Source organism: Coregonus clupeaformis, chromosome 7 (assembly GCF_020615455.1).
Source record: "Coregonus clupeaformis isolate EN_2021a chromosome 7, ASM2061545v1, whole genome shotgun sequence".
In the NCBI taxonomy this organism is placed as follows: domain Eukaryota; kingdom Metazoa; phylum Chordata; class Actinopteri; order Salmoniformes; family Salmonidae; genus Coregonus; species Coregonus clupeaformis.
In genome coordinates this window covers 66,390,441-66,416,711 of record NC_059198.1, presented here as the reverse complement: position 1 = coordinate 66,416,711, position 26,271 = coordinate 66,390,441, and the positions used below count along the sequence as shown (strand labels likewise).

General features: G+C 43.1%; 2 protein-coding genes and 1 long non-coding RNA gene across 3 annotated transcripts; 1 reads left to right on the top strand and 2 right to left on the bottom strand.

Annotated features, from left to right (window-relative positions):
• Window positions 1-6,353: 6,353 nt before the first annotated feature.
• LOC123491334 lies at window positions 6,354-7,757 on the bottom strand. The gene is made up of 3 exons (XR_006661286.1): window positions 7,661-7,757; window positions 7,413-7,549; window positions 6,354-6,427 (listed from the first exon to the last, which is right to left on the bottom strand). It is a non-coding gene; the product is annotated as an uncharacterized LOC123491334 (long non-coding RNA).
• Window positions 7,758-7,855: 98 nt separating this feature from the next.
• On the bottom strand, window positions 7,856-13,591 carry LOC123491283 (nectin-1-like). Its single transcript, XM_045221565.1, has 4 exons — window positions 13,565-13,591; window positions 10,505-10,524; window positions 8,350-8,678; window positions 7,856-8,187 (listed from the first exon to the last, which is right to left on the bottom strand). Exons 1-4 carry the CDS (start codon window positions 13,589-13,591, stop codon window positions 7,856-7,858), a joined length of 708 nt encoding a protein of 235 aa, XP_045077500.1.
• A 2,026-nt stretch (window positions 13,592-15,617) lies between these two features.
• Window positions 15,618-19,313, top strand: LOC123491255 (40S ribosomal protein S16). Its single transcript, XM_045221501.1, has 6 exons — window positions 15,618-15,672; window positions 15,761-15,812; window positions 16,511-16,612; window positions 18,611-18,707; window positions 18,842-18,889; window positions 19,125-19,313. The coding sequence occupies exons 2-6, from the start codon at window positions 15,765-15,767 to the stop codon at window positions 19,268-19,270; spliced, it is 441 nt and encodes a 146-aa protein (XP_045077436.1). The 5' UTR covers window positions 15,618-15,672; window positions 15,761-15,764; the 3' UTR covers window positions 19,271-19,313.
• The last annotated feature ends 6,958 nt before the right edge of the window (window positions 19,314-26,271 follow it).

The window sequence follows — 26,271 nt, the reverse complement described above, 5'->3', positions numbered from 1 at the left end:
TCCAACTCATCCAAAACCATCTCAATTGGCTTGAGGTCGGGGGATTGTGGAGGCCAGGTCATCTGATGCAGCACTCCATCACTCTCCTTCTTGGTAAAATAGCCCTTACACAGTCTGGAGGTGTGTTGGGTCATTGTCCTGTAGTAAAAACAAATGATGCTGGTTAAGTGTGCCTTTAATTCTAAATAAATCACCGACAGTGTCACCAGCAAAGCACCCCCACACCATCACACCTCCTCTTCCATGCTTCACGGTGGGAACCACACATGCGGAGATCATCCGTTCACCTACTCTGCGTCTCACAAAGTCACGGCGATTGGAACCAAAAATCTCAAATTTGGACTCATCAGACGAAATAACAGATTTCCACCGGTCTAATGGTATTGCTCGTGTTTCTTGGCCCAAGCAAGTCTCTTCTTATTATTAGTGTCCTTTAGTAGTGGTTTCTTTGCAGCAATTCGTCCATGAAGGCCTGATTCACGCAGTCTCCTCTGAACAGTTGATGTTGAGATGTGTCTGTTACTTGAACTCTGTGAAGCATTTATTTGGGCTGCAATTTCTGAGGCTGGTAACTCTAATGAACGTATCCTCTGCAGCAGAGGTAACTCTGGGTCTTCCTTTCCTGTGGCGGTCCTCATGAGAGCCAGTTTCATCATTGCGCTTGATGTTTTTTTGCGACTGCACTTGAAGAAACTTTTAAAGTTATTGAAATTTTCCAGATTGACTGACCTTCATGTCTTAAATAATGATGTACTGTCGTTTCTCTTTGCTTATTTGAGCTATTCTTGCCATAATATGGACTTGGTATTTTACCAAGTAGGGCTATCTTCTGTATACCACCCCTACCTTGTCACAACACAACTGATTGGCTCAAAGGCATTAAGAAGGAAAGAAATTCCACAAATGAACTTTTAACAAGGCACACCTGTTACTTGAAATGCATTCCAGGTGACTACCTCATGAAGCTGGTTGAGAGAATGCCAAGAGTGTGCAAAGCTGTCATCAAGCACATATATGGGTCATGCACCAAAGATAGACCATTGAAAAGCTTGTTGCCAGTTAAAGTAGTACTTCATTGTTAGAATCCGAACACCAGACATCGTAATTGGGGCACCTCACTTATGACATTATGTCATAACCACCTCATCTTGACTGAAGTACATTCATCTAGAAACTCATTTTCCACTATGACTTACAGAGCTTACAGGTGAGCACATCCAAGAGCAAAGCACATCATCACAATATATAAAATACCCTTTGCAAGAACACCAAAGCTGTGTATAATCTTTTCAAATTCCCTGAAGATTTAAGTCCTTCCTACAACTACAGTGAGGGAAATAAGTATTTGATCCCCTGCTGATTTTGTACGTTTGCCCACTGACAAAGACATGATCAGTCTATAATTTTAATGGTAGGTTTATTTGAACAGTGAGAGACAGAATAACAACAACAAAAATCCAGAAAAACACGTCAAAAATGTTATAAATTGATTTGCATTTTAATGAGGGAAATAAGTATTTGATCCCTCTGCAAAACATGACTTAGTACTTGGTGGCAAAACCCTTGTTGGCAATCACAGAGGTCAGACGTTTCTTGTAGTTGGCCACCAGGTTTGCACACATCTCAGGAGGGATTTTGTCCCACTCCTCTTTGCAGATCTTCTCCAAGTCATTAAGGTTTCGAGGCTGACGTTTGGCAACTCGAACCTTCAGCTCCCTCCACAGATTTTCTATGGGATTAAGGTCTGGAGACTGGCTAGGCCACTCCAGGACCTTAATGTGCTTCTTCTTGAGCCACTCCTTTGTTGCCTTGGCCGTGTGTTTTGGGTCATTGTCATGCTGGAATACCCATCCACGACCCATTTTCAATGCCCTGGCTGAGGGAAGGAGGTTCTCACCCAAGATTTGACGGTACATGGCCCCGTCCATCGTCCCTTTGATGCGGTGAAGTTGTCCTGTCCCCTTAGCAGAAAAACTCCCCCAAAGCATAATGTTTCCACCTCCATCTTTGACGGTGGGGATGGTGTTCTTGGGGTCATAGGCAGCATTCCTCCTCCTCCAAACACGGCGAGTTGAGTTGATGCCAAAGAGCTCGATTTTGGTCTCATCTGACCACAACACTTTCACCCAGTTCTCCTCTGAATCATTCAGATGTTCATTGGCAAACTTCAGACGGCCCTGTATATGTGCTTTCTTGAGCAGGGGGACCTTGCGGGCGCAGCAGGATTTCAGTCCTTCACGGCGTAGTGTGTTACCAATTGCTTTCTTGGTGACTATGGTCCCAGCTGCCTTGAGATCATTGACAAGATCCTCCCGTGTACTTCTGGGCTGATTCCTCACCGTTCTCATGATCATTGCAACTCCATGAGGTGAGATCTTGCATGGAGCCCCAGGCCGAGGGAGATTGACAGTTCTTTTGTGTTTCTTCCATTTGCGAATAATCACACCAACTGTTGTCACCTTCTCACCAAGCTGCTTGGCGATGGTCTTGTAGCCCATTCCAGCCTTGTGTAGGTCTACAATCTTGTCCCTGACATCCTTGGAGAGCTCTTTGGTCTTGGCCATGGTGGAGAGTTTGGAATCTGATTGATTGATCGCTTCTGTGGACAGGTGTCTTTTATACAGGTAACAAGCCGAGATTAGGAGCACTCCCTTTAAGAGTGTGCTCCTAATCTCAGCTCGTTACCTGTATAAAAGACACCTGGGAGCCAGAAATCTTTCTGATTGAGAGGGGGTCAAATACTTATTTCCCTCATTAAAATGCAAATCAATTTATAACATTTTTGACATGCGTTTTTCTGGATTTTGTTGTTGTTATTCTGTCTCTCACTGTTCAAATAAACCTACCATTAAAATTATAGACTGATCATTTCTTTGTCAGTGGGCAAATGTACAAAATCAGCAGGGGATCAAATACTTTTTTCCCCTCACTGTATTTGAAATATGTTCACTTTGATAATTGACACCTCAAATTAGTATCTCTGTCTTTGTACATCGACTAGGGGTGTAACGATCCATCTACTACATCGATGTATCGATTTATATTCCTATGATCCAACTACATCGATCTGTGCTCGGCGAGTTGGCCTTTTGGACAACATATATCGATCTAACATCGTTTTAAAATGTAATAAATCGATTGTATCGATACTAGGAAATAACCCATTGGATTTAAGCACGTCAGACTTTATATGGATGTTTTTTCTTAGCACTTTTAATGATAAAGGCTTTAAACATTACTCGATTCAGTCTGCCTATCCGTGACGTCATCGCGCCAGCAGCAGCGCAAAGGCGCCAAGACAACAAAACATAGCATGGCGGACGACAGAGGAGAAGCCGACGAGCGAGAAATTATCAAGCCACCATTGCGGTCCTTACAAGAAACAGGAATCTAGGAAACTTCACCTGCACTGTCCAGTATCCAGGTATTTATTTCAGTCACACTGGTTGAATTTTTGGCTAAAAGGTTACTGAATCGATTTCAAGTCACTGAATCGTTTCGGATCGTATCGTTCTAAATGAACCAATATCGTCCTTGAATCGTATCGACAACCACAAATCGTGATACAAATTGAATCGTTGTTAAAACGAATCGATACACCCCTAACATCGACACACTGCTAATCCTCATTTATTGTATCAATTTGCCCTTAAAATAAATTTAAATAAATAACAAAACTATAAAGAAATGCTTGACCACTGTCAATGAAATGCACTCTGAAAGAAATGTAATAAACATCTTCCATTTTGCCAGCCAAAGACTACCCTCCCATAGTAAATACTATTTGAGCGCAAGCTTTCAACTGATCATCCTTGAGTGCTGACAAAAACACCAGTCAAGGAAAGCTGGGCCCTAAAAATACAACTTCCAACAAGAACAATTCCTAAACACTGCCCCGTCTCCACTTCGGAATGTAATTAAAACATTCTTACAATGGAAGACGGCAGCTTTCAGCATTGAGTGGATTACAAAGTAATTGCTTTCTCAATGTTTACATCTCGGGCACTGACGGCAACAATATAATATATAGTGTTCAGCACTGAAATATCCAGCTTTTGAATTAGGAGTGCAAAAGGACAAATGTGGTATGGGATAATTGACAGGGACAGACTGGTGCTGTGCGTTGTCCACGGGTGTCCACCATGAACACTGGGAATTCCAATAAACCATTGTGCCGTGGGAGATTGCTCCTCTTAGTGAATATGTAGCCTTTTCTACAAAAGGGGACAGCAAAATGTCAGAGTACAGGGCTTGGACTTGGCGACAGAGAATGGAAGGATTTCGAAAGTGTCCCTGCACTCCACAGCCTAAGACTCACCCCTGAAGATTGCCAGCCAGTACCTACAACTAAGAGTCACATAATTATTAAGGCCAGTACGGAGCCTCATATTAAAATAGCAATAGCATCAGAACAAGCATCCTGTGCAACACAGATTTCAGTTTAAAGCGCACGCAAGGTCCCCCTGCTCAAGCCAGCGCATGTCCAGGCCCGTCTGAAGTTTGCCAATGACCATCTGGATGATCCAGAGGAGGAATGGGAGAAGGTCATTTGGTCTGATGAGACAAAAATATAGCTTTTTGGTCTAAACTCCACTCGCCCTGTTTGGAGGAAGAAGAAGGATGAGTATAACCCCAAGAACACCATCCCAACCGTGAAGCATGGAGGTGGAAACATCATTCTTTGGGGATGCTTTTCTGCAAAGGGGACAGGATGACTGCACCGTATTGAGGGGAGGATGGATGGGGCCATGTATCGCGAGATCTTGGCCAACAACCTCCTTCCCTCAGTAAGAGCATTGAAGATGGGTCGTGGCTGGGTCTTCCAGCATGACAACGACCCGAAACACACAGCCAGGGCAACTAAGGAGTGGCTCCGTAAGAAGCATCTCAAGGTCCTGGAGTGGCCTAGCCAGTCTCCAGACCTGAACCCAATAGAAAATCTTTGGAGGGAGCTGAAAGTCTGTATTGCCCAGCGACAGCCCCGAAACCTGAAGGATCTGGAGAAGGTCTGTATGGAGGAGTGGGCCAAAATCCCTGCTGCAGTGTGTGCAAACCTGTTCAAGACCTACAGGAAATGTATGATCTCTGTAATTGCAAACAAAGGTTTCTGTACCAAATATTAAGTTCTGCTTTTCTGATGTATCAAATACTTATGTCATACAATAAAATGCAAATTAATTACTTAAAAATCATACACTGTGATAAAAATTACAGACCTCTACATGCTTTGTAAGTAGGAAAACCTGCAAAATCGGCAGTGTATCAAATACGGCAGTGCCATGGCTCTGCAAAAAATACATAGTGCCTTCAGAAAGTATTCATACCCCTTGACTTATTCCACATTTTGTTACAGCCTGAATTCAAAATGGATTAAATAGATTTTTGTATCACCCATCTATACACAATACCCCATTATGACAAAGTGAAAACATATTAGCAGGCATTTTTGCAAATCTATTGAAAATGAAATACAGAAATAGCTCATTTAAATAAGTATTCACACCCCTGAGTCAATACTTTGTAGAAGCACCTTTGGCAGCGATAACAGCTGTGAGTCTTTATGGGTTCATTTGCCCATCATTTGTTTCCAAATTCTTCAAGCTCTGTCAAATTGGCTGTTGATCATTGCTAGACAACCATTTTCATTTTCATTTTAACTCCCCAGTCCTTAACAATTACAAGCATACCCATAACATGATGCAGCCACTACTATGCTTGAAAATATGGAGAGTGATACTCAGTAATGTGTTGTATTGGATTTGACCCAAACATAACACTTTGTATTTTTGTAGTATTACTTTAGTGCCTTGTTGCAAACAGGATGCATGTTTTGGAATATTTTATTCTGTGCAGGCTTTCTTTTCACTCTGTCAATTAGATTAGTATTGTGGAGTAACAAAAATGTTGTTGATCCATCCTCATTTGTCTCCCATCACAGCAATTAAACTGTAACTGTTTTAAAGTCACGATTGGCCTCATGGTGAAATCCCTGAGCAGTGTCCTTCCTCTCTGGCAACTGAGTTAGGAAGGACGCCCGTACCTTTGTAGTGACTGGGTGTATTCATACACCATCCATCCAAAGTGTAATTAATAACCACGATGCTCAAAGGGATATTCAATGTCTGCTTTTTTTTAAATCTCAATTTAATCAATTTTAAATTCAGACTTTAACAACAAAATGTGGAACAAGTCAAGAGGTGTGAATACTTTCTGAAGGCACTGTAAATATAATTTTAGACACAGCAGCAGCACATAATGATACTTGTCAATACAGGTGTGTGTACACTGTTTGTCCTGAAGTTGTACAATGTTACCTCTCTCTCAGGGGTCCTCTGGAAAATAATAGCCAGAGAGACAACTACAACGCAGAGGAGGAGGAGGGGGAGGAAAATCCACAAGGCTACTGGTGCAATGGAGCGCTGATCAACTGCAAATAGGAAAAACAGAACCTTTACTTTCCAACAATCTACCCTTTCTTAAATATTATAAGTAACAATAATGGAACATAACTTTGTGTTGAAAACAGAGCTGGGGATATACACTGAGTGTACAAAACATTAGGAACACCTGCTCTTTCCATTACATAGACTAACCAGGTGAAAGCTATGATCCCTTATTGATGTCACTTGTTAAATCCACTTAAAATCAGTGTAGATGAAGGGGAGGAGACAGGTTAAAGAAGGATGTCTAAGCCTTGAGACAATTGGGACATGGATTGTGTATGTGTGCCATTCAGAGGGTGAATAGGCAAGACAAAAGATTTAAGTGACTTTAAAACGGGATATGGTAGTAGCTGCCAGGCGCACCGGTTTGAGTGTGTCAAGAACTGCAACGCTGCTGGGTTTTTCACGCTCAACAGTTTCCCATGTGCACCAAGAATGGTCCACCACCCAAAGGACATCCAGCCAACTTGACACAACTGTGGGAAACATTGGAGTCAACATGAGCCAGCATCCCTGTGGAATGCTTTCGACACAGTGTAGAGTCCATGCCCTGACAAATTGAGGCTTTTCTGAGGGAAAAATCAAATCAAATTTTATTTGCCACATGCGCCCGAATACAACAGGTGTAGACATTACAGTGAAATGCTTACTTACAAGCCCTTAACCAACATTGCAGTTTTTTAAAGAAAAATGTAAAATAAAAAAGTGTTAATTAAGAAAAAGAAAAAAGAAAAGCAAATAGCTAAAGAGCAGCAGTAAAATAAAATAGCAGTAGGGAGGCTATATACAGGGGGGTACCGGTACAGAGTCAATGTGCGGGGGCACCGGCTAGTCGAGGTAAAATGGGGTGCAACTCAATATTAGGGAGGTGTTCCTAATGTTTTGTGCAGTCAGTGTATGTTCAAGTTCTGCAGAATGTACGACTCAAATTAATTAATTCAATGTCAAGATGGCTACATACATCATTACCTTTATGCACATACAGGAAACCAGATGCTGCTCCGTATGGGTTGGACACCTCACAGCTGTACAGACCACTGAAGTCAGAGCCCACCTTCTCTAACTCCAACAAGCCCCCAGTCTCGCTGAGATTTGATCTATTCAGTCTATAAGACAAATGTAGACACATAGCAAAATATAGACGTAGACAATGATTCTTAGAAAATGGGTTGGGGGAAATTAAATACTCATCATTAACAAGAATGTGAACAACTGACCTCTTCCATGTGAACTCTGTTGGAGTGGGGTTGGCATCTACTACACACTGAAACGCCAGTACCTGGGGTGCGCTCTCATGAAGGATGAATTTGACCGAATTTGATGGATCTGTAGAATTGGCAAAAAGTTGTACCACAATATTTATGTACTGTTACTGTTGTGTCTAATATTGAGTAAAAACACTGTGGCTGTTGTCATTGAGAATACTCACAGTGTACATCTAGCTTGTAGGGAATGACCCTCTGCTGGCTCAGAGTGGTGTAGTTTACCAGGCACTGAACCTCCTGTTGGTGCATGACTCTGGAGGGCTCTCCCTTCAGATGGACCCTCACCGTGGTGGTGTCGTCTGGGTTAGGTGCAGTGATGGTTGAGGTTGTCAGACTCAGTGGTTGTCTTGCACTGGCCATGCTCCACTGTTCCTCTGCAGGGGGCTTGGCATTAGCCGCTGTGCATGTGGCCAAGATGCTCTCCTGCCCCTCAGCAACCACGGGTGGAGTCTCCACAGCAACCGAAATCACAGGAGGAACTATTGGGAAAAAACACAATAAACACATTGACTTAATATGAATGTATGTCTATATATACACTTTAAAATCTAACCCTTTGAAAGCAGGTAAAGAACACTGTTAACATAATTGTATCAAACTACTCATTCCATTGGGGAAACACATCATAAATAACCTCTTACTTTGGACATTGAGGTGGATCTCTGTCATGTTTGGCCCACTGGGGAACACAGTGAAGATGCAGGTGTAGACGCCCTCATCAGTCAGGGACACATCTCCCAGTCGGATAGAGCCCACCAGTGCTGTGGTGTTCCCAATGAAGCCCACCCTGTCCCCCCGCCCTTTGACATGTGATGGACCATAGGTAGGGGTGATGATGAAGAAGGTGTGGTTGGCACGGTAACCCCTGGTACTCTTCTGCCATGAGATCTGGATGAGCTCCTCGTCTGTCTCTATGAGCTCACAGGTCAAGTCTGCGTGTTGTCCCTGAGTCACTGTTGGGCTGCCATGACTTAGCAAGACGCATAAGAGAGCAAATTCTCAGACTCTTCTTGATATTGTGGAGAACAACTGTTTTGGGTTTGCTTTGCATCGCTCCAACACTCACCAACTCCAGTCTGAGTCAGCATGAGAAAGATGCCCACCAGAACCCACAAATATGTTTGATTCTTCATTGGTAGGCTATCTCGTGTATGACAACTTCAAGTAAACATTCTAATCTGGGGGGAAAAAACTACGTTTAGGCCTATGCATAAGCAAAATTGGAATGAAACAAGGCTGAGATGTAGACCAAGGGCCAATATTACAACACCAGTAACCTAAATATGGGTCAAGGGGCGGAAAGGGACAAGAAATCGGCCCTGGCATAACACGCCTACAGATTTTTTTCCTTGAGGCCCCCATTATTAGCCAGATACTGAGAATGTTAACATGCAGACTAATAGTTAAATGTTCAACTGATTATGACAATAGGCTGAGTTTATCATTAGTCATGTAAACACCTTACTCTAATTATCTTGAATCGGCGTAGGGTCATAATCAAAGTAAGCATACGCCTAGATTTCTGAGTAATCTTTCCAATTATTAGGACATGTACAGTGCATTCGGAAAGTATTCAGACCCTTCCCTTTTCCCACATTTTGTTACGTTACAGCCTTATTCTAAAATAGATTACATTAATTTTTTTCCTCAACAATCTACACACAACACCCCATAATGACAAAGCAAAAACAGGATTTTAGAAATTTTAGCAAATGTATTAAAATTTAAAAACAGAAATACCTTATTTACATAAGTATTCAGACCCTTTGCTATGAGACTCGAAATTGAGTTCAGGTGCATCCTGTTTCCATTGATCATCCTTGAGATGTTTCTACAACTTGATTGGAGTCCACCTGTGGTAAATGCAATTGTTGACATGATTTGGAAAGTCACACACCTGTCTATATAATGTCCCACAGTTGACAGTGCATGTCAGAGAAAAAAACAAGCCATGAGGTCGAAGGAATTGTCCGTAGAGCTCCGAGACAGGACTGTGTTGAGGCACAGATCTGGGGAAGGGTGCCAAAAAATGTCTGCAGCATTGAAGGTCCCCAAGAACACAGTGGCCTCCATCATTCTTAAATGGAAGACGTTTAGAACCACCAAGACGCTTCCTAGAGCTGGCCACCCGGCCAAACTGAGCAATCGGGGGAGAAGGGCCTTGGTCAGGGAGGTCACAAAGAACCTGATGGTCACTCTGACAGAGCTCCAGAGTTCCTCTGTGGAGATGGGAGAACCTTCCACAAGGACAACAATCTCTGCAGCACTCCACCAATCAGGCCTTTATGGTAGAGTGGCCAGATGGAAGCCACCCCTCAGTAAAAGGCACATGACAACCCGCTTGGAGTTTACCAAAAGGCACCTAAAGGACTCTCAGACCATGAGAAACAAGATTCTCTGTTCTGATGAAACCAAGATGGAACTCTTTGGCCTGAATGTCAAGTGTCACGTCTGGAGGAAACCTGGCACCATCCCTATGGTGAAGTATGGTGGTGGCAACATCATGCTGTCTGGATGTTTTTTCAGCGGCAGGGACTAGGAGACTAGCCAGGATCGAGGGAAAGATGAACGGAGCAAAGTACAGAGAGATCCTTGATGAAAACCTGCTCCAGAGCGCTCAAGTTCACCTTCTAACAGGACAACAACCCTAAGCACACAGCCAAGACAACGCAGGAGTGGCTTCGGGACAAGTCTCTGAATGTCCTTGAGTGGCCCAGCCAGAGCCCGGACTTGAACCCGATCTAACATCTCTGGAGAGACCTGAAAATAGCTGTGCAGCGACGCTCCCCATCCAACCGTACAGAGCCGTAGAGGATCTGCAGAGAAGAATGGGAGAAACTCCCCAAATACAAGTGTTCCAAGCTTGTAGCATCATACCCAAGAAGACTCGAGGTTGTAATCTCTGTCAAATGTGTTTCAACAAAGTACTGAGTAAAGGATCTGAATACTTATGTAAATGTCATATTTCTGTTTTTTATAAAAGTGCCAAACATTTCTACAAACCTGTTTTTGCTTTGTCATTATGGGGTATTGTGTGTAGATTGATGAGGGGAAAACACAATTTAATCCGTTTTAGAAGAAGGCTGTAATGTAACAAAATGTGGAGAAAGTCAAGGGGTCTGAATACTCTCCGAAAGCACTGTAAACACCTTAATTGGAGTTCCAGCAGTGTATTGGATCTGCGCATATGATAGCACCAGCTTACCTCTTTTGCGCGAGTGAAGTCAGTTCGGAAAAATTTAAAGTATGCATCTTAGAAATTGTTTTCACATACAAACTTTATGTCCAAACTCAAGAATCAAATGACCTTCACAAAAATAACATGGTCGCTGTGATATAATCTTTATTTTGATTGCAGATTTTCAGCATTTATCAAAGTCCCACCAGGTAGCCTGATTTTATATGTGTCCATATAAACAGGATTATTAGGGAAATCGTTCTTCTTGCAAAGCATGTACAATTGGCCTGCGCGCTGAACAAAAATGTCAAAGATTTTACTGAGTTACAGTTCATATAAGGAAATCAGTCAATTGAAATAAATGAATTAGGTACTAATCTATGGATTTCACATGACTGGGAATACAGATATGCATCTGTTGGTCACAGATACCTTAAAAAATAAGGTAGGGGTGTGGTTCAGAAAATCAGTCAGTATTTGGTGTGACCACCATTTGCCTCATGCAGCGCAACACATCTCCTTTGAATAGAGTTGATCAAGCTGTTGATTGTGGCCTGTAGAATGTTGTCCCAATCCTCTTCAATGGCTGGATATTGGCGGGAACTGGAACACACTGTCGTACACGTTGATCCAGCGCATCCCAAACATTCTCAATGGGTGACATGTCTAGTTAGTATGCAGGCCATGGAAGAACTGGGAAATGTTCAGCTTCCATGAATTGTGTACAGATCCTTGCAACATGGGGCCGTGCATTATCATGCTGAAACATGAGCTGATGGCGGCGGATGAATGGCACGACAATGGGCTTCAGGATCTCATCACGGTATCTCTGTGCATTCAAATTGCCATAGATAAAATGCAATTGTGTTCGTTGTCCGAAGCTTATGAATGCCCATACCCCCACCGCCAGCATTGGGTACGCTGTTCACAACGTTGACACCAGCAAACCGCTCGCCCACACGACGAGTTTCATCCACAAAGAGCACACTTCTCCAGTGTGCCAGTGGCCATTGAAGATTAGCATTTGCCCACTGATGTCGGTTACGACGACGAACTGCAGTCAGGTCAAGATCCTGGTGAGGACGACGAGCATGCAGATGAGCTTCCCTGAGACATATCTGACAGTTTGTGCAGAAAGTCTTCAGTTGTGCAATGTGGTGGTCCTGGGCTGGCGTGGTAACACGTGGTCTGCGGTTGTGAGGCCGGTTGGACGTACTGCCAGCTTCTCTAAAATGACGTTAGAGGCGGCTTATGGTAGAGAAATAAACAGAGCAACAGCTCTGGTGGAAAATCCTGCAATCAGCATGCCAATTGCACGCTCCCTCAAAACTTGAGACATCTGTGGCATTGTGTTGTGTGACAAAACTGCACATTTTAGAGTGGCCTTTTATTGTCCGCAGCACAAGGCACACCTGTGTAATGATCATGCTGTTTAATCAGCTTCTTGATATACCACACCTGTCAGGTGGATGGATTATCTTGGAAAATGAGAAATGCTCACTAACGGGGATTTGTGCACAAAATTTGAGAGAAATCTGCTTTTTGTGCGTATGAAAATGTTCTAGGATCTTTTATTTCAGCTTCTGAAACATGGGACCAACACTTTACATGTTGCATTTATATTTTTGTTCAGTATAGTTGATGATCCCTGTGCTAAAGTGTCATTCCGATCCTGGCAGATATGTTGATTTTTATTTGATTGATAAAATATTTAAAAAATGTGCCTAAATAAATTACATTAACAGAAATTATTTAATTAATTTCCATTACTTTTATCATTTTCCAAAACTTTTCCAGGCCTGGAAAACAACATTTTAAAATTCCATTACTTTTCCAGGAATTTCAGGACCGTACGAACGCTGATAGATAATTTGTTGTATTACTTTTAAGGCACAGTTGAATGAGCATAATATATTTTATTTTACTGGACTGATGGCCTGCATCTGATGGTCAGTCTGAGGGGAGAGAGGGAGCAGCGGTGAGGATGCCTCTCACCCGACTCAAAGTCCCTCCTCTCTCCCTCCATCTGCTGAGAAAAAGGGACAGCCTTCAGCTAATGGCGAAAATCAAGTCGTACTGCATTATTTCTGCCTCATGCACCAATTAATGCTGTTAATCCTATGACCAGAGAAAGTTAAATAGTCCTCGATATTAAAAAAGACACAAGCCGCTAATAATAACAATGCAAGCTTATCGAAACACTCATTCATTGCAGCTACAGTGCTGGTTGTAGCGTGAGTGGACGTGGGGAGAACGGGAATTTTATGGCTCATACAAGTCTTGAACAGTGTTAGCAGTGCTCAATAACAACTTAAACATTAACTTAATCATAAAAACAGCAGCTCTTTCCTGTATTCTTTGAGTCTCTCTCTTGTCACGTTTTTAAACGTTTTTAAAATCTCAAAGTATCAACTTTGCTGTGCATTCGAGGCTTCTTTTTACAGTCTATACTGCGCAGACACCGTGATCTGATCTATCTGATTGGCCAGCGTTAGGCCTATAGGTGCACTTGATTTGCTCTCTGGGCCTGCCAGGTAGGCGGAGTTCTACCTTCAGACACATGAAATGGTTCAAAATGGGAACACTTTTGCCTTCCCGGGGACAGGGCCACAGAATCTAGTGCACCTACCGCCAACATCACAAAACAAACAAAAATAACATAGGAACGCAAGGTTTACCACAGTGTCAAACTGACACGTTTTCATTTTCGCCAAAAACTACTTTATATTGAAAGAGTGTTTGACGGCCTGCACATTCTGCGCGAGACAAATGCTAGACCTTATGACGTGTTTCTGCGCATTAGCTTGGTGCTTAGCTAGCCAACATTGCCATGACATCGCCTACAAGCGTGATCGGGGATTTCTATTGGAGAAGCCGTTTCTGCCTATCTTCTTACTGTACTGACTTCTGACGTTGTTGTTTTTATACAGAAATGTTTGGTGATTAAACTAGGAATATGGAAGCCCATTCCCGCCCCAATATTTTTTAAGTATGTCGATACTATCTACAAAATATTTGATACTAAGTCGAAATTTCGAGATACATAGGTCAACATTTTTAGATACCTACTTAACGCCTTTGTGTCAATGTTTTTATATTAAGCCGAATCAAAAGTGTTGGGGCAAACGCTAGCTCACCACACGTTTGCAGGCTGCCAAACTGTGCTAATCTCTGCAACATGGCTAGATGGATATTGCCACAAATGTATATCCTTTATGTATGTTCTACCTTCTCTAAATTTCGAGTTAGTGTCTCGAGATGTTGACTTAGTATCTCGAAATTGAGATACTATAAAAACATTTAAGGATACTATCTCGAAATGTTGACCTATGTAACTATAAATGTTTTTTGGTTGGCGGGAATAGGCTTCCATAATGAATGCCTTGGAGATCTCCTGGTTAGTGACCTCCCGGTTAGTGACCATGGTACACTGGCCTATAGCCTACTGTTCATTTGAAGCATTTCTTTATACATAACGTCGCTTTTTTGTATCAGTTGCAAAGACATTGGCAACTTTGTATTTGTAGTCGTATCAGTTGCAAAGACATCGGCAACTTTGCATTTGTAGGCAACTTTGTTCTGAAGTTATCAGCGGTCACAGAGAGCCAGATCAATCATGTCATTCTATTTTAGGCCAAAAAAAAGCATCTAAACATGCACTTACCTGTTCTACAAGTGGTCTGTGCCTGGTGTAAGATTGGGAGCGTTTTCAAGTGCAATGTTAATAACGATGGTTTTGGGAAACAGCTCGGAGATTTAACGATGCTCCTACAAAGGTTCTAAGGATGAACTTGATGCTTTTGGGAAACCGTTTGTGGTGTGGAAAGTTGGAAACCAAAGAGTTCATCCACAGTTTCTTTGTTTCATCCTCTATGTGAAAAACGTGTTCGTAGTGACCTGTTCAGTCATAGACCGTATTGATATAGTTTTTTTTATTTCATTTACATTTACGTCATTTAGCAGACGCTCTTATCCAGAGCGACTTACAGTTAGTGAATACATATATACTTTTTTTATACTGGCCCCCCGTGGGAAACGAACCCACACCCCTGGCGTTGCAAACGCCATGCTCTATCAACTGAGCTACATCCCTGCCGGCCATTCCCTCCCCTACCCTGGACGACGCTGGGCCAATTGTGCGCCGCCCATGAGTCTCCCGGTCGCGGCCGGCTGCGACAGAGCCTGGATTCGAACCAGGCATATATGTTAGCTTTATTATTGATAGATGAGTTTCTGATGAAGTCACACCATAGAGATAGAGGACTCATCTTTGTATCTGTGCCATTATAGCGTCTGTGACAGCATGGGCAGCGCCATTGAGGCATCCAGTTGACAACATTTCAACAATATTTCACACACCATGTTTAATTCATTCAGACATCATGTAAATTATTTGGGCCATTAATTAGATTTTTGGGTGCACATATTTCACAGATTGCCAATACATTCTAAATGTGCTTATTTTTATCAGGACAAATGTGCACCCCAACATTTTATTCATGGCCCAAATAATTAACATTATGTCTGAATTAATTATGACTGAATTAATTAAGCATGTCAAATAAAAAATAATTGTCCTTAATTTGCCAAAATACGTGATACATTTGTTGCAACAAAATAAAAAATGAAGTGTGGAGAAGAGTTGCAACATAGATTATCACTTCTTCCTCTCTGCCTGCAATTGTCGTAAATGCATTCCAAGGCCATAAACTGTCGTGCCACTGCCCCTGATTTTCGGTGTTTGAAACCCGTTCGGTCTCTTCGTACGGCACTAAAGCTGAAGACGGTATGTTCCCCGTGAGCTCAGTTACAAATGCAAAAATATGATCTATAAATTATTTGTGAAGGTAATCGTTGTGATTTAATTGTTTCAGAAACATGCCGGCCAAAGGTCCTCTGCAATCTGTCCAGGTTTTCGGACGCAAAGTGAGTTAACTATCTGAATTTATTCCACGTGTGTTGTTGACCCAACAAACTAACGCTAGCCGGCTAGGTGACGTTAGCTAGCTAGCTCAGCCTTGTTAGCCAACCAGGCCAGAAATATGTATTAGTCCCCCAAAAATCATCCATTACATTTGGAAATGTAAGTGACCGTAGATTTTACAACTTTATTGTTAAACATCTACACGTGCCTTGATTGCAGCCAGTGGCATATTGATATGAATGGCTACAAATGTTGCGGCCTGCTAATAACTACGTTAATCAGTTAACTAATTTTTTGCCGGAAAGCATGTTGTCCAGCTATATCAACGCCAATTGTTAGGTGTAGTAAGGTAGCTAGTTCGCTGATTTAGTTGCCAAATATGTGGGAAAAAATTACATTAACTAGAGTTGTGTGTGTTTGATGTTAGCGTCTTTAATCACAGTAGTTGCCATGACTGGCCAATCATCCCTCATGATGTACGTGAGTGTTTGATTAATACATTGGCTGGCTAACTATTGTTGCATATAATACACTGTTCTGTTGCTAAGCAATCACCTGAATGCATTTTTTGGGGGGGGTGAACATGGTTCAGACATGTTTAAACGTTATGGACCATCTGTTTAGCCACCCCTGTTTCATAGAAAAATGAACACGTAGTTAGAAAACTTAACTAATGGGAGTGAACATTATCTCTTTGCAGAAAACAGCCACCGCTGTTGCTCACTGCAAGAGGGGAAATGGCCTCATCAAAGTGAACGGCAGACCCCTCGAGATGATTGAGCCAGCCACTCTCCAGTACAAGGTGAGTCCTTAAAGACAATTTACATTTACTGTGGGGGAGGGTTGGTCGAAAATAATGGAGTTGTCAAACTTTTTTTATTTTTTGGCATTGGGAAGGGTTGTGTGTTTTTTGTATTATAAAAAGAAGACAAAAATATTTGGCCACGGGATGGTAGTGTGTTTTTTCCCTGGTTTACATTTGCTCTTCTGCTCATATCTTCCCTATATGCTTGAGTTTTGATATCACCCTAATAAAGTTTGAAGGTATGGTGTGGCTATTATTAAGCTTTAGCTACTGCAGGCCTATGAGATGAAGGCAGTGCGCTCCAACTACCAGAGTTACTCATATAATCTAACAATGTAATGCTTATCTTTATGTATTTATTTAAATCGTATTTAAAATTAACAAATAAGCCTCCTTTGCGTCCATCGTAGATGCAGTAGCCATCTGCCATAAATAAATGCATGTCTGTTGTAGTATGCCACCGGCATATCTCTCACTCTGGGGTTAGGCCTAAGCTTCTCTTCCATTAATTAATTAATATATCATACAGTAGATGCCTAAGCCTATAGGCCTATGCATGCAATGCCCTGATACATTTAGTGCTCAAATCTGACAGCTGAATTGTGAGGTGGACAATTATTGTTTTAGGAAAGTAGCCTAAAAATAAATTATAATATAAAGTTTTGCATATGCTACACATCGAAATACAAGGAATGGTGTTTTTATAATTTGTTATAGGCTGTTTTCTCATTTGGCCAATGTCCCTCGTTTATTGATGACGCTGGCTGCGCCAGGTCGGATCTGAATGCATATGGATGTCCAGTAAATTAAAATCTTCCCTGGCATGTTGTACGGTGCCAAATTTTCCTTAAGGAAGATTTGAGAATATTCACATCTGTCGCCAATTCGATGGAAATGTAGCTAGTACGCTAGCCCAGTGTCACTTTGATTATGCCTGCACATCATGGTTCACCAGCAGCCCAAACATCTAAAGAATAAGCTACCAGCCAAACAATACTCATCTGGAGGTTGAGCATTTTTCAGCTCCATCTCTGTAGTGTCTGTATTTATGTAATTGTATATGTATTTATGTACAAAATAGGAAATACGTCTCATCTTTATTGTGCAATCCCGGTCACGTAAATGTTTGATATTTATGTCAGTAAAAAAACAAACACAATCAATCCAAACTGTGCAGTGCCCAAATGACTAATTGAAAGCAACATCTGTTACAGCCAAGCCTTCTATACTGGCTAAGCCTACAAGGTAGGCAGGGATGTATTTTCTGTTTGTCGAGATTGACAGTCTTTATTGTGGTGTTGACAACGTAAACCATGATATTGAAGTTCCCAAAGTCAGTATGCTTTGTTTATTGGTTGTGTGGTGCATTGGCACAGAAACCTGTTGGTGGAAAATGTTGCATTTATATAATTGTAAATATGGCTCCAAAATGTAGAAAATCTGATTTCCCCCTAGCTGATCATCGTCTGCAGCCGGCTCTGATCGTAGTGTAATGAAACAGGCATGGAGAGTGAGCTCGTCTGTGGTTGGCAAACCCCCACCCAACCTTCTGGCCTGTAGACTTGCGTGGCATTGACTGCAACAAAAGCATGCTGAAGTGGCAAAGTTGATATCCACGTTTATAAACACAGGGTTGCAATTGTTATTTGTGGTCCTAAACATTATTTTGAGTTAATTCTATGAGTGGGGGGTTGTTCCATTTATTTTACTGTCAAGGGCAGGGGCATGTGAAAATATTTTTTATGCTAGGTAGGCTGGTGCATTTTATGATGCCTCGAGTTGGACCAGCCCCCCTCCAGTAAATTTCAATCTGTCCCTTAAGAAACCGTTGCTAACTATTTCATGTGTAACATGGCTTCTTACTGAGCTGCTATCAGTTTACTAAGCCCAAGTTCAACATGGGTCTTAATCAGCTAAATGTTTGTGTTTACTTGATGCATGTGTCTGCAGAATATATAGACTGTGCGTCGTTGACAATGTTTCTGTCTGTCGTAGCTGCTGGAGCCAGTGCTGTTGCTGGGCAAGGAGCGTTTTGCCGGAGTTGACATCAGAGTCCGAGTGAAGGGTGGTGGACATGTCGCACAGATCTACGGTAAATTATAATTTTTACAACTGGAAGCTGCTCCACTTATTTACATTTAACCATGTCATTCCAGTAGAAACTGATGAACCGTACTTGACAGAATATGGCCGTTTGTCTTACCCTGTGTCGTCTTCTCCTTGCAGCTATCCGTCAGTCCATCTCCAAAGCCCTGGTCGCATACTACCAGAAATGTAAGAGTCAATAATTTTACTGTGAACACATGCAGAATCTTGTTTTCAATGGAATATTGCCTCTGCTGATAACAATATTTTTTAGTGTTACTTTGGACAGATTTTTGCAGGAGGCAATATTGCCATGTTGGGTTTTCTGCCTTTTGGATGATGGCGGGTGTATGACTGATGCATTTCCATTTGGCCAAGAAAATGGTTCACAATAACTAACCTGACATGTGTTTTTCCCCTCCAGATGTGGATGAGGCCTCCAAGAAGGAGATAAAGGACATCCTGATCCAGTACGATAGGACCCTGCTGGTTGCCGACCCTCGTCGCTGCGAGTCCAAGAAGTTTGGTGGACCTGGAGCCCGTGCCCGCTACCAGAAGTCTTACCGTTAATCTCTCTGTAAATTTTTGTGTAATAAAGTTGAGGGAGAAAATATTTCTGGCCTGTCGTTTCTTTAAACCTGCTTGATGTAATAGTTTCATTTAATTACCATCAATGACTACTTTGGAAACAAGCGTTTTAAAGGTACACTGCGATAGGACGTAGATGCAGAAAGTAAACAGCATAGGGGGTCAATTTCCGCAACAACTAAGGGCGTTGAAGCGTGAGGCTCAACTTCTCAGCTGTTTTGGTCCCATGGCTACCACGCTGTGAACGGCATGAAGCGAACCCGTGCAGATAGTGACCTATGAGGGCGATCTTGCAACTCGCTCCTCAATGTCTATGGTGCTACTCGTGGCAATGCCATATTATTGAGTCTACCTTTTAATAGTTTAGAGCTATCCTCTGGGTTCACATTGTACATTTTGTATGTCTTTCACCCAAATAAATTACATTAATTGGTAGGCTAGACATGGGTTGTTGAAGTGGCTCAAATGTGAAGAAGCATTATAGCAGGTGTATGTTGTGCTAGCTTCAGTTGATTTTCTCCTGCTCAACAGCTTTGCAGAGCACCAATACATTTCAGATTATTAATCATTTGGCTTTACAGCCCTAGATTGTTGCTCCTCAATGAGTATTTGACCTCTATATGCTTTTGCTACAACTATATTTTTTAATTTTTTTAGTGGAATTGTGCCTTTGAATGTCAGAGCATTATACCTGTCAAAACCGTGAGCCTGTTCAGCTGTTGCCAAAAGCAAAGTGGACATGTACTGCACCAAAATATAAACTCAACATGTAAAGTGTCCCGTGTTTCATGAGCTTAAATATAAGATCCCAGAAATTTTCCATACGCAAAAAAAGCTTATTTCTCTAAAATGTTGTGCACAAATGTGTTTACATCCATGTTAGTGAGCATTTCTCATTTGCCAAGATAATCCATCCACCTGACAGGTGTGGCATATCAAGAAGCTGATTAAACAGCATGATCATTACACAGGTGCACCTTGTGCTGGGGACAATAAAAGGCCACTATAAAATGCACACTTTTGTCACAACACAATGCCACAGATGTCTCAAGTTTTGAGGGAGCGTGCAGTTGGAATGCTGACTGCAGGAATGTCCACCAGAGCTATTGCCAGATAATTGAATGTTAATTTCTCTACCATAAGCTGCCTCCAAAGTTGTTTTAGAGAATTTGGCAATACGTCCAACTGGCCTCAACCGCAGACCATGTGTAATCATGCCAGCCCAGGACCTCCACATCCTGCTTCTTCACCTACTGGGTTTACTGTGAACACATGCAGAATCTTGTTTTCAATCTTGTCCACTTTGCTCTTGAGACCAGCCACCTGAACAGCTGATGAAACTGAGGTGTATTTCTGTCTAAAAAGCCCTTTTGTGGGGAAAAGCTCATTCTGATTGGCTGGGCCTGGCTCCCCTGTGGGTGGGCCTATGACCTCCCAGGTACACCCATGGCTGTGCCCCTGCCCAGTCATGTGAAATCCATAGATTAGGTCTAATGAATTTATTTCAATTGGCTGATTTCCTTATATGAACTGTAACTCAGTAAACGCGTTGAAATTGTTGCATGTTGCGTTTATATTTTTGTTCCTATCGTAGTCTTCATTTATTTCGAATGGACCAAGTTGTCTTGTCCTTTGTTGAGTGCTCAGTCTGTTATTTATTCTAGGACTAGGTGGAGGAGAGAAGAATATTAATGTCCTCTTCTGTCTGCAACATGTTTCTAGTTGATACTAGTTTTGCCGATTTCTTGATACCGAACCTCACTTTCTCTGATTTCAACTGCTTCCTTTTCACCAGCAGATGGTGCTGTGTGACAAAGTACGAATCCAATGGCAGAAACATGTTAACAGCTCAAATCCATGAGACAAAGCTTTGCCTGTTCCACACAGCACAAGGCTCTGTTAATTAAAAACAATTTCTCTGATCATCTATTCATTCACAACTTAATTTCCTCAGCATGAGGCCCTCACAGGGAAACTATCAGCTATCCATAAGGAGTGTTGGTGATGGAACAATTTATTAATCAAGAGATCAGAACATTGCTGCTCCTAAAAGTCAGTTAAATTGTCTTATTTTATATAGTCTCTACTATGGTCAACAGATAGACAGACATGGGTCGACCATGGAGTTCTTTGTCTGGTGATGAACAAAGACCACCACAGCCACAAACATTGTGCCTGTGCAGATACAAAATACTAACTTTTGGAAGGACCAATATAGGCCTGCTGCATGTGGGATTGTTTGATTCCTGTGCCCAAGGTGTTTATTTACACATTTGCAGGAGAAGCTGTAACATCTGTGGCTTGTTGACTATCAAGCACAACAGAGCAAAGGGCATATGGTCTCTGTCTCGCTTTTCCTGATTTAAATATTGCTGGTAAACATATACCGAAGGTGTACGCCTACCTCTCTGTTTTCAGGCTATGGTTATGATACATTCTGTACAATCTTTTTACTGAACCGTAAATTATGTTTGTTCTGCTGCTGCCTCCTCCTTCTAAAGTGTGTTCCAACCAGTGCAGATGCCCAGGTGAGCAGTGTTGAGCTGAGCTATTTTTCTCTAGGCAGTGGGAAGGCCTATTTACAGCACTCCAATAATCATCCCAGCAGGGAGGCCCACTCCCCACCGCTACTGTTGTTTACTCTCTGCTCCTGGATCCCTGTCCCTAACCTCTCCTCTACGGCCCTATTTGGCCCTGGTCGTTTACATCAGAACAGAACAAAACCCACAGTAATATACAGTCGCTGTAAACTCCTTTTGGGATTGGGATGCAATGGGAATTATAGAATATTAACTTTTAGATTTGTAGAATATTTAATGATATTTAATCATTCAACTTGTTAGGTAAAACCTTTGTCTTGTCCAAATGATGTCATTTATGATGAGGCCTTGTTCTGGTACAGTGTGGAGCACATGGGGGTACTACACACTGGTACACCTGGCTTTCTGCCTCCACTAATCACACAAACAATAGAGGTGTTGGTCCAGGATGCATTTTGTCATCACACTACTACCCCCCCTCCCGCTCCAACACACACATCATCCTAACGCACACACACACACTTTCTCTATCAGCGGCCTACTTTGAAGAGAGAGGCTAGTCATTCTCCCCTCTTTCCTCCTACCCCCTCCCCCTTGGGGTTTTTGCCCTGGGTGAGTAAATAACAATTGGCCGAGCAGGGTGTCAGAGAGCCAGGGATCAGAGGACAGTAGCACGCACAAACAGATGCTGGGTTGGCTGGAGAGGAAATGTAGCTTAGCCAAGCGACACGCCACTGTTTGGGCTGGGGAGTGATAATGAGGGGCTGTGCCACGCTCCCTCCCTAGCCCCTATCGCTCTCTCCCTAGCCGCTATCAGACTGTCGGTGAGGGGGAGGGAGAGAAGCAGCAGGGGACGGCAGGTAGCCTAGTGGTTAAGAGCATTGGGCCAGTAATCGAAAGGTTGCTGGTTTGAATGACTAGGTGAAAAATCCCTTGAGCAATGCACTTAACCCTAATTGCTCCTGTAAGTCGCTCTGGATAAATTACTAAAATGTAGAAGAGGAGAGGGGGAGGCTTTATTCAGCCAGGGTACAACAGCACTGAACATTATTATTTTCTTGGTGGAACAGACAAAGCAGATGTCCTTTTTTTTTCTTCTATCAGAGCAGGCTATTGTGATTCGATAAGCCGTGTCAGATCATACCTGTGTGGAGCTTGCTGAAACACAGGCATGGAAAATGTTCACAGGCATGGAAAATGTTCACAATGATTTTGCTTTTTTTACGGGCCCAATAGAGCAGTTGGCATTTTCTTATTTTGGCCTTGGTTTTTGTGAAGGAACACAGTATTTTTTGATAAGCGCTGAAATGGCAGCAACCACCTGTGGTTGAATAGCATTTGCCCCCACAGACCTGGCTGAGCCCTGGCCTCCATCAGGAAAAAGCTGGTATTTCTGTTGTAGCTCTCTTCATATGGTTCCTTAGTCCACTCGGCTTCACCCAGAGTCGCCCGACCAATCCTTTTTAGTGGGCTTTTGAACAATAGAGCCAGAACAGAATGTTGAGCCGATGATTGATTCATCTCGACTGTTTTGTTCCAGACACAGAGACCTGCCCTCCCCTGCTCACACCAGCACATTGGGGTGTTTTTGGGTCTGAAACTAGCCAGAATCAGCCCTGGAGTTATTGACCCTGTGCAATTAGTCACACTTTTGCTCGCCAGGATTGACTCATTCCCAATGTATTTACCCCTAGACTTGAACTAAAGTGGAATTAGTCCCACTGCGCTCACACCGCTCAGCCTTAGTCTCCCATTAACGGCCCTCTTTATCTCTCTCTCTCTCCCTCTCTCAAACACACACACACATACACACGCACGCAGTCTGGGCAGTGTGGTGGCACTGAACGTGGCCTTGGAGTGGAGTCCCATGTGAAACGAGACAGGGGGTCAGGTTGTGTTCCCTAGAGGGCGAGCCCCTGACACCCGACCCAGGCTGAGGGTCACAGGGTGCCCCATACACCCAGAATCACCCCCACCCCCTGGGCTGGAAGGACAGAGAGGCCGGGACCTGTGGTGATCCACTAAAGCACCAGGGCTCTTGAGGGGTCAGACAGCCTGCTCAGGCCCTCTGTAGACATAACATACTGACTGGACTACACTCCACACAGACAGGAGACCCTGCCACCAGCACAGAGAAACTGGAAAACACTGATCTGAAATAATTGCTGTTTTAACGCAAACATGATGACAGTAGCATGCTCACATAATGATTGAGGATAATGGGAACACATGGGAGAAACTGACATAAAATCATCAGAATGGTATTTAGGGTTACCTGCAGAAAGTCCTCATGGTGTGGTGTTGTGCCTACAGTACAGTACACAGTGTGGTCCCTGCAGGTCCTGAGGCTCTGTGCCTGTCAGGCTCTGGGCAGATAAGGGACATGCTTAATTAAACGCCCTAAAGGCTGTTGAAAGGCACAGGACGCTGCCAGCACGAGAGGACTTGACACCCGCGTGTTCTTCTTTCGCTGAGGTGGTTGTTCAACCAGGAGAGAGGGGGGCTAGGCGTGACGGGGCCCAGTTACAGCGCCATGCCTGCCAGAGTCATCACAGAGCTGGGGATGGACGGAGGAGGGGTAGGTGGAGGAGGAGGGGGAGAGGAGGTTTGTGGTGTGAAAAGTAATGGCTTATCCAGATACTCTGCCAGCTCACAGCCTCTCTCTCTCTCTCTCTCTCTCTCTCTCTCTCTCTCTCTCTCTCTCTCTCTCTCTCTCTCTCTCTCTCTCTCTCTCTCTCTCTCTCTCTCTCTCTCTCTCTCTCTCTCTCTCTCTCTCTCTCTCTCTCTCTCTCTCTCTCTCTCTCTCTCTCTCTCTCTCTCTCTCTCTCTCTCTCTCTCTCTCTCTCTCCCTCCCTCCCTCCCTCCCTCCCTCCCTCCCTCCTCCCTCCCTCCCTCCCTCCCTCTCCCTCCCTCTCCCTCCCTCCCTCCCTCCCTCCCTCTCTCTCTCTCTCTCTGTCTCTCTCTGGCCTCGGTGTCCATGGCTCCAAGGTTAGAAGAGAGCTCAAGCCCTGAGCCGCAGAGACCAATGGCCCCTCCTCTTATCCCCTCCTGCACACACACAGACATTCACATTCCTGGAGAAAGGGATGGGAGCGTGACAATCGGGAAACAACGGCTGTTAGTTACAGAAGATGCATTACACCGTGGGCCGGGGGAGAGGAGCAGAGGAGAGGAAGTGCTGGGATTAGGCAGAGTTTGGAGATGGAGAGCGGGCCCATTTTTCCCGTCCAGTAAACTGCTCAGATTTATAAGACCTCTGGGGACGCTGATACCCCATCCTTGTCCCATCAGCTCCGACAGCTCCTGATTTCAAAATAATCCTAAATCGGCACATGGCAGTTGTCGGTAGGCCATGTGGAGGTCAGAACTGTCGTTCACAGGAGAAAGAAAGAAAACGTAACTTCCCATCAGGTTGTAAAGGTGTGCAGTTTGGGCTGTAGGTAGACATTTACCAGTAAGTAGACCTTATTGTGTGTTCCGTGTGTATTATCAAATTACTACTTTTGTGCGTTCACTGATAGAGGAACAGGCTTACAGACAAAAAACAATTGTTTGAATATGACATTTCAGACCCCCTACTCCACCAAAAAAAGAGCTTTGCCCCTAAATACCAACTAATCCCTATGCCAATGTGGCATCAATATGAGTCAGAAACATTTATTCTAGTGTCAAAATTTACTACAAAGTGTAAATAGGATAAGTTTGGAACCTCAGTGTGTCACAACGAGTAAATTAAGGTTGGGTTTGGATTACAATTATGTCAACAAATCAAGCCCCCTTTTACCAAGCTCCACATGCAAATGGCCCCTCTGCCCACTTCGCTTCCTTTCATTGAATGGGGATCCGTTGTTTCATCGCCCCCAACGCATTCAAAAGATCACGGACGTTTTAGACTGAAAAGCCCTATACGGATTGACCATGCAATGCATGCTTCCAGCAGGATGCATAGCCAACAAGTTTGCATGCCCTGCTGAAGGTCCCTATAATGCGGAATAGGTGGTTGGAGTCTGTTGGTCCCCAGTGGTGGTGAGTATACCGGTAGCTAGACTGCTGGTTATGGACAGTACCAGTCAAAAGTTTGGACACACCTACTCATGCAAGGGTTTTTCTTTATTTTTACTATTTTCTACAATGTAGACATCAAAACTATGAAATAACAAATATGGAATCATGCAGTAACCCAAAAAGTGTTAAACAAATCAAAATATCGGGCTATCTTCTGTATACTCCCCCCTACCTTGTCACAACACAACTTATTGGTTCAAACGCATTAAGAAGGAAAGAAATTCCACAAATTAACTTTTAAGAAGGCACACCTGTTAATTGAAATGCGTTCTAGGTGACTACCTCATGAAGCTGGTTGAGAGAATGCCAAGAGTGTGCAAAGCTGTCATCAAGGCAAAGCATGGCTATTTGAAGAATCTCAAATCTCAAATATATTTT

What these genes read in the sequence shown, in the direction of transcription:
- LOC123491283 (XM_045221565.1), bottom strand. Translation starts at nt 13,591, where the DNA reads ATGAAAACGTGTCAGTTTGACACTGTG. An exon ending in CGTGTCAGTTTGACACTGTG is followed by an intron (nt 10,525 to 13,564) that starts GTAAACCTTGCG and finishes TCTTCTCTGCAG; the next exon opens with ATCCTCTACGGCTCTGTACG. An exon ending in GATCCACCTCAATGTCCAAA is followed by an intron (nt 8,188 to 8,349) that starts GTAAGAGGTTAT and finishes TTTTCCCAATAG; the next exon opens with TTCCTCCTGTGATTTCGGTT.
- LOC123491255 (XM_045221501.1), top strand. Translation starts at nt 15,765, where the DNA reads ATGCCGGCCAAAGGTCCTCTGCAATCTGTCCAGGTTTTCGGACGCAAA. An exon ending in TCCAGGTTTTCGGACGCAAA is followed by an intron (nt 15,813 to 16,510) that starts GTGAGTTAACTA and finishes ATCTCTTTGCAG; the next exon opens with AAAACAGCCACCGCTGTTGC. An exon ending in ACATGTCGCACAGATCTACG is followed by an intron (nt 18,708 to 18,841) that starts GTAAATTATAAT and finishes TTCTCCTTGCAG; the next exon opens with CTATCCGTCAGTCCATCTCC.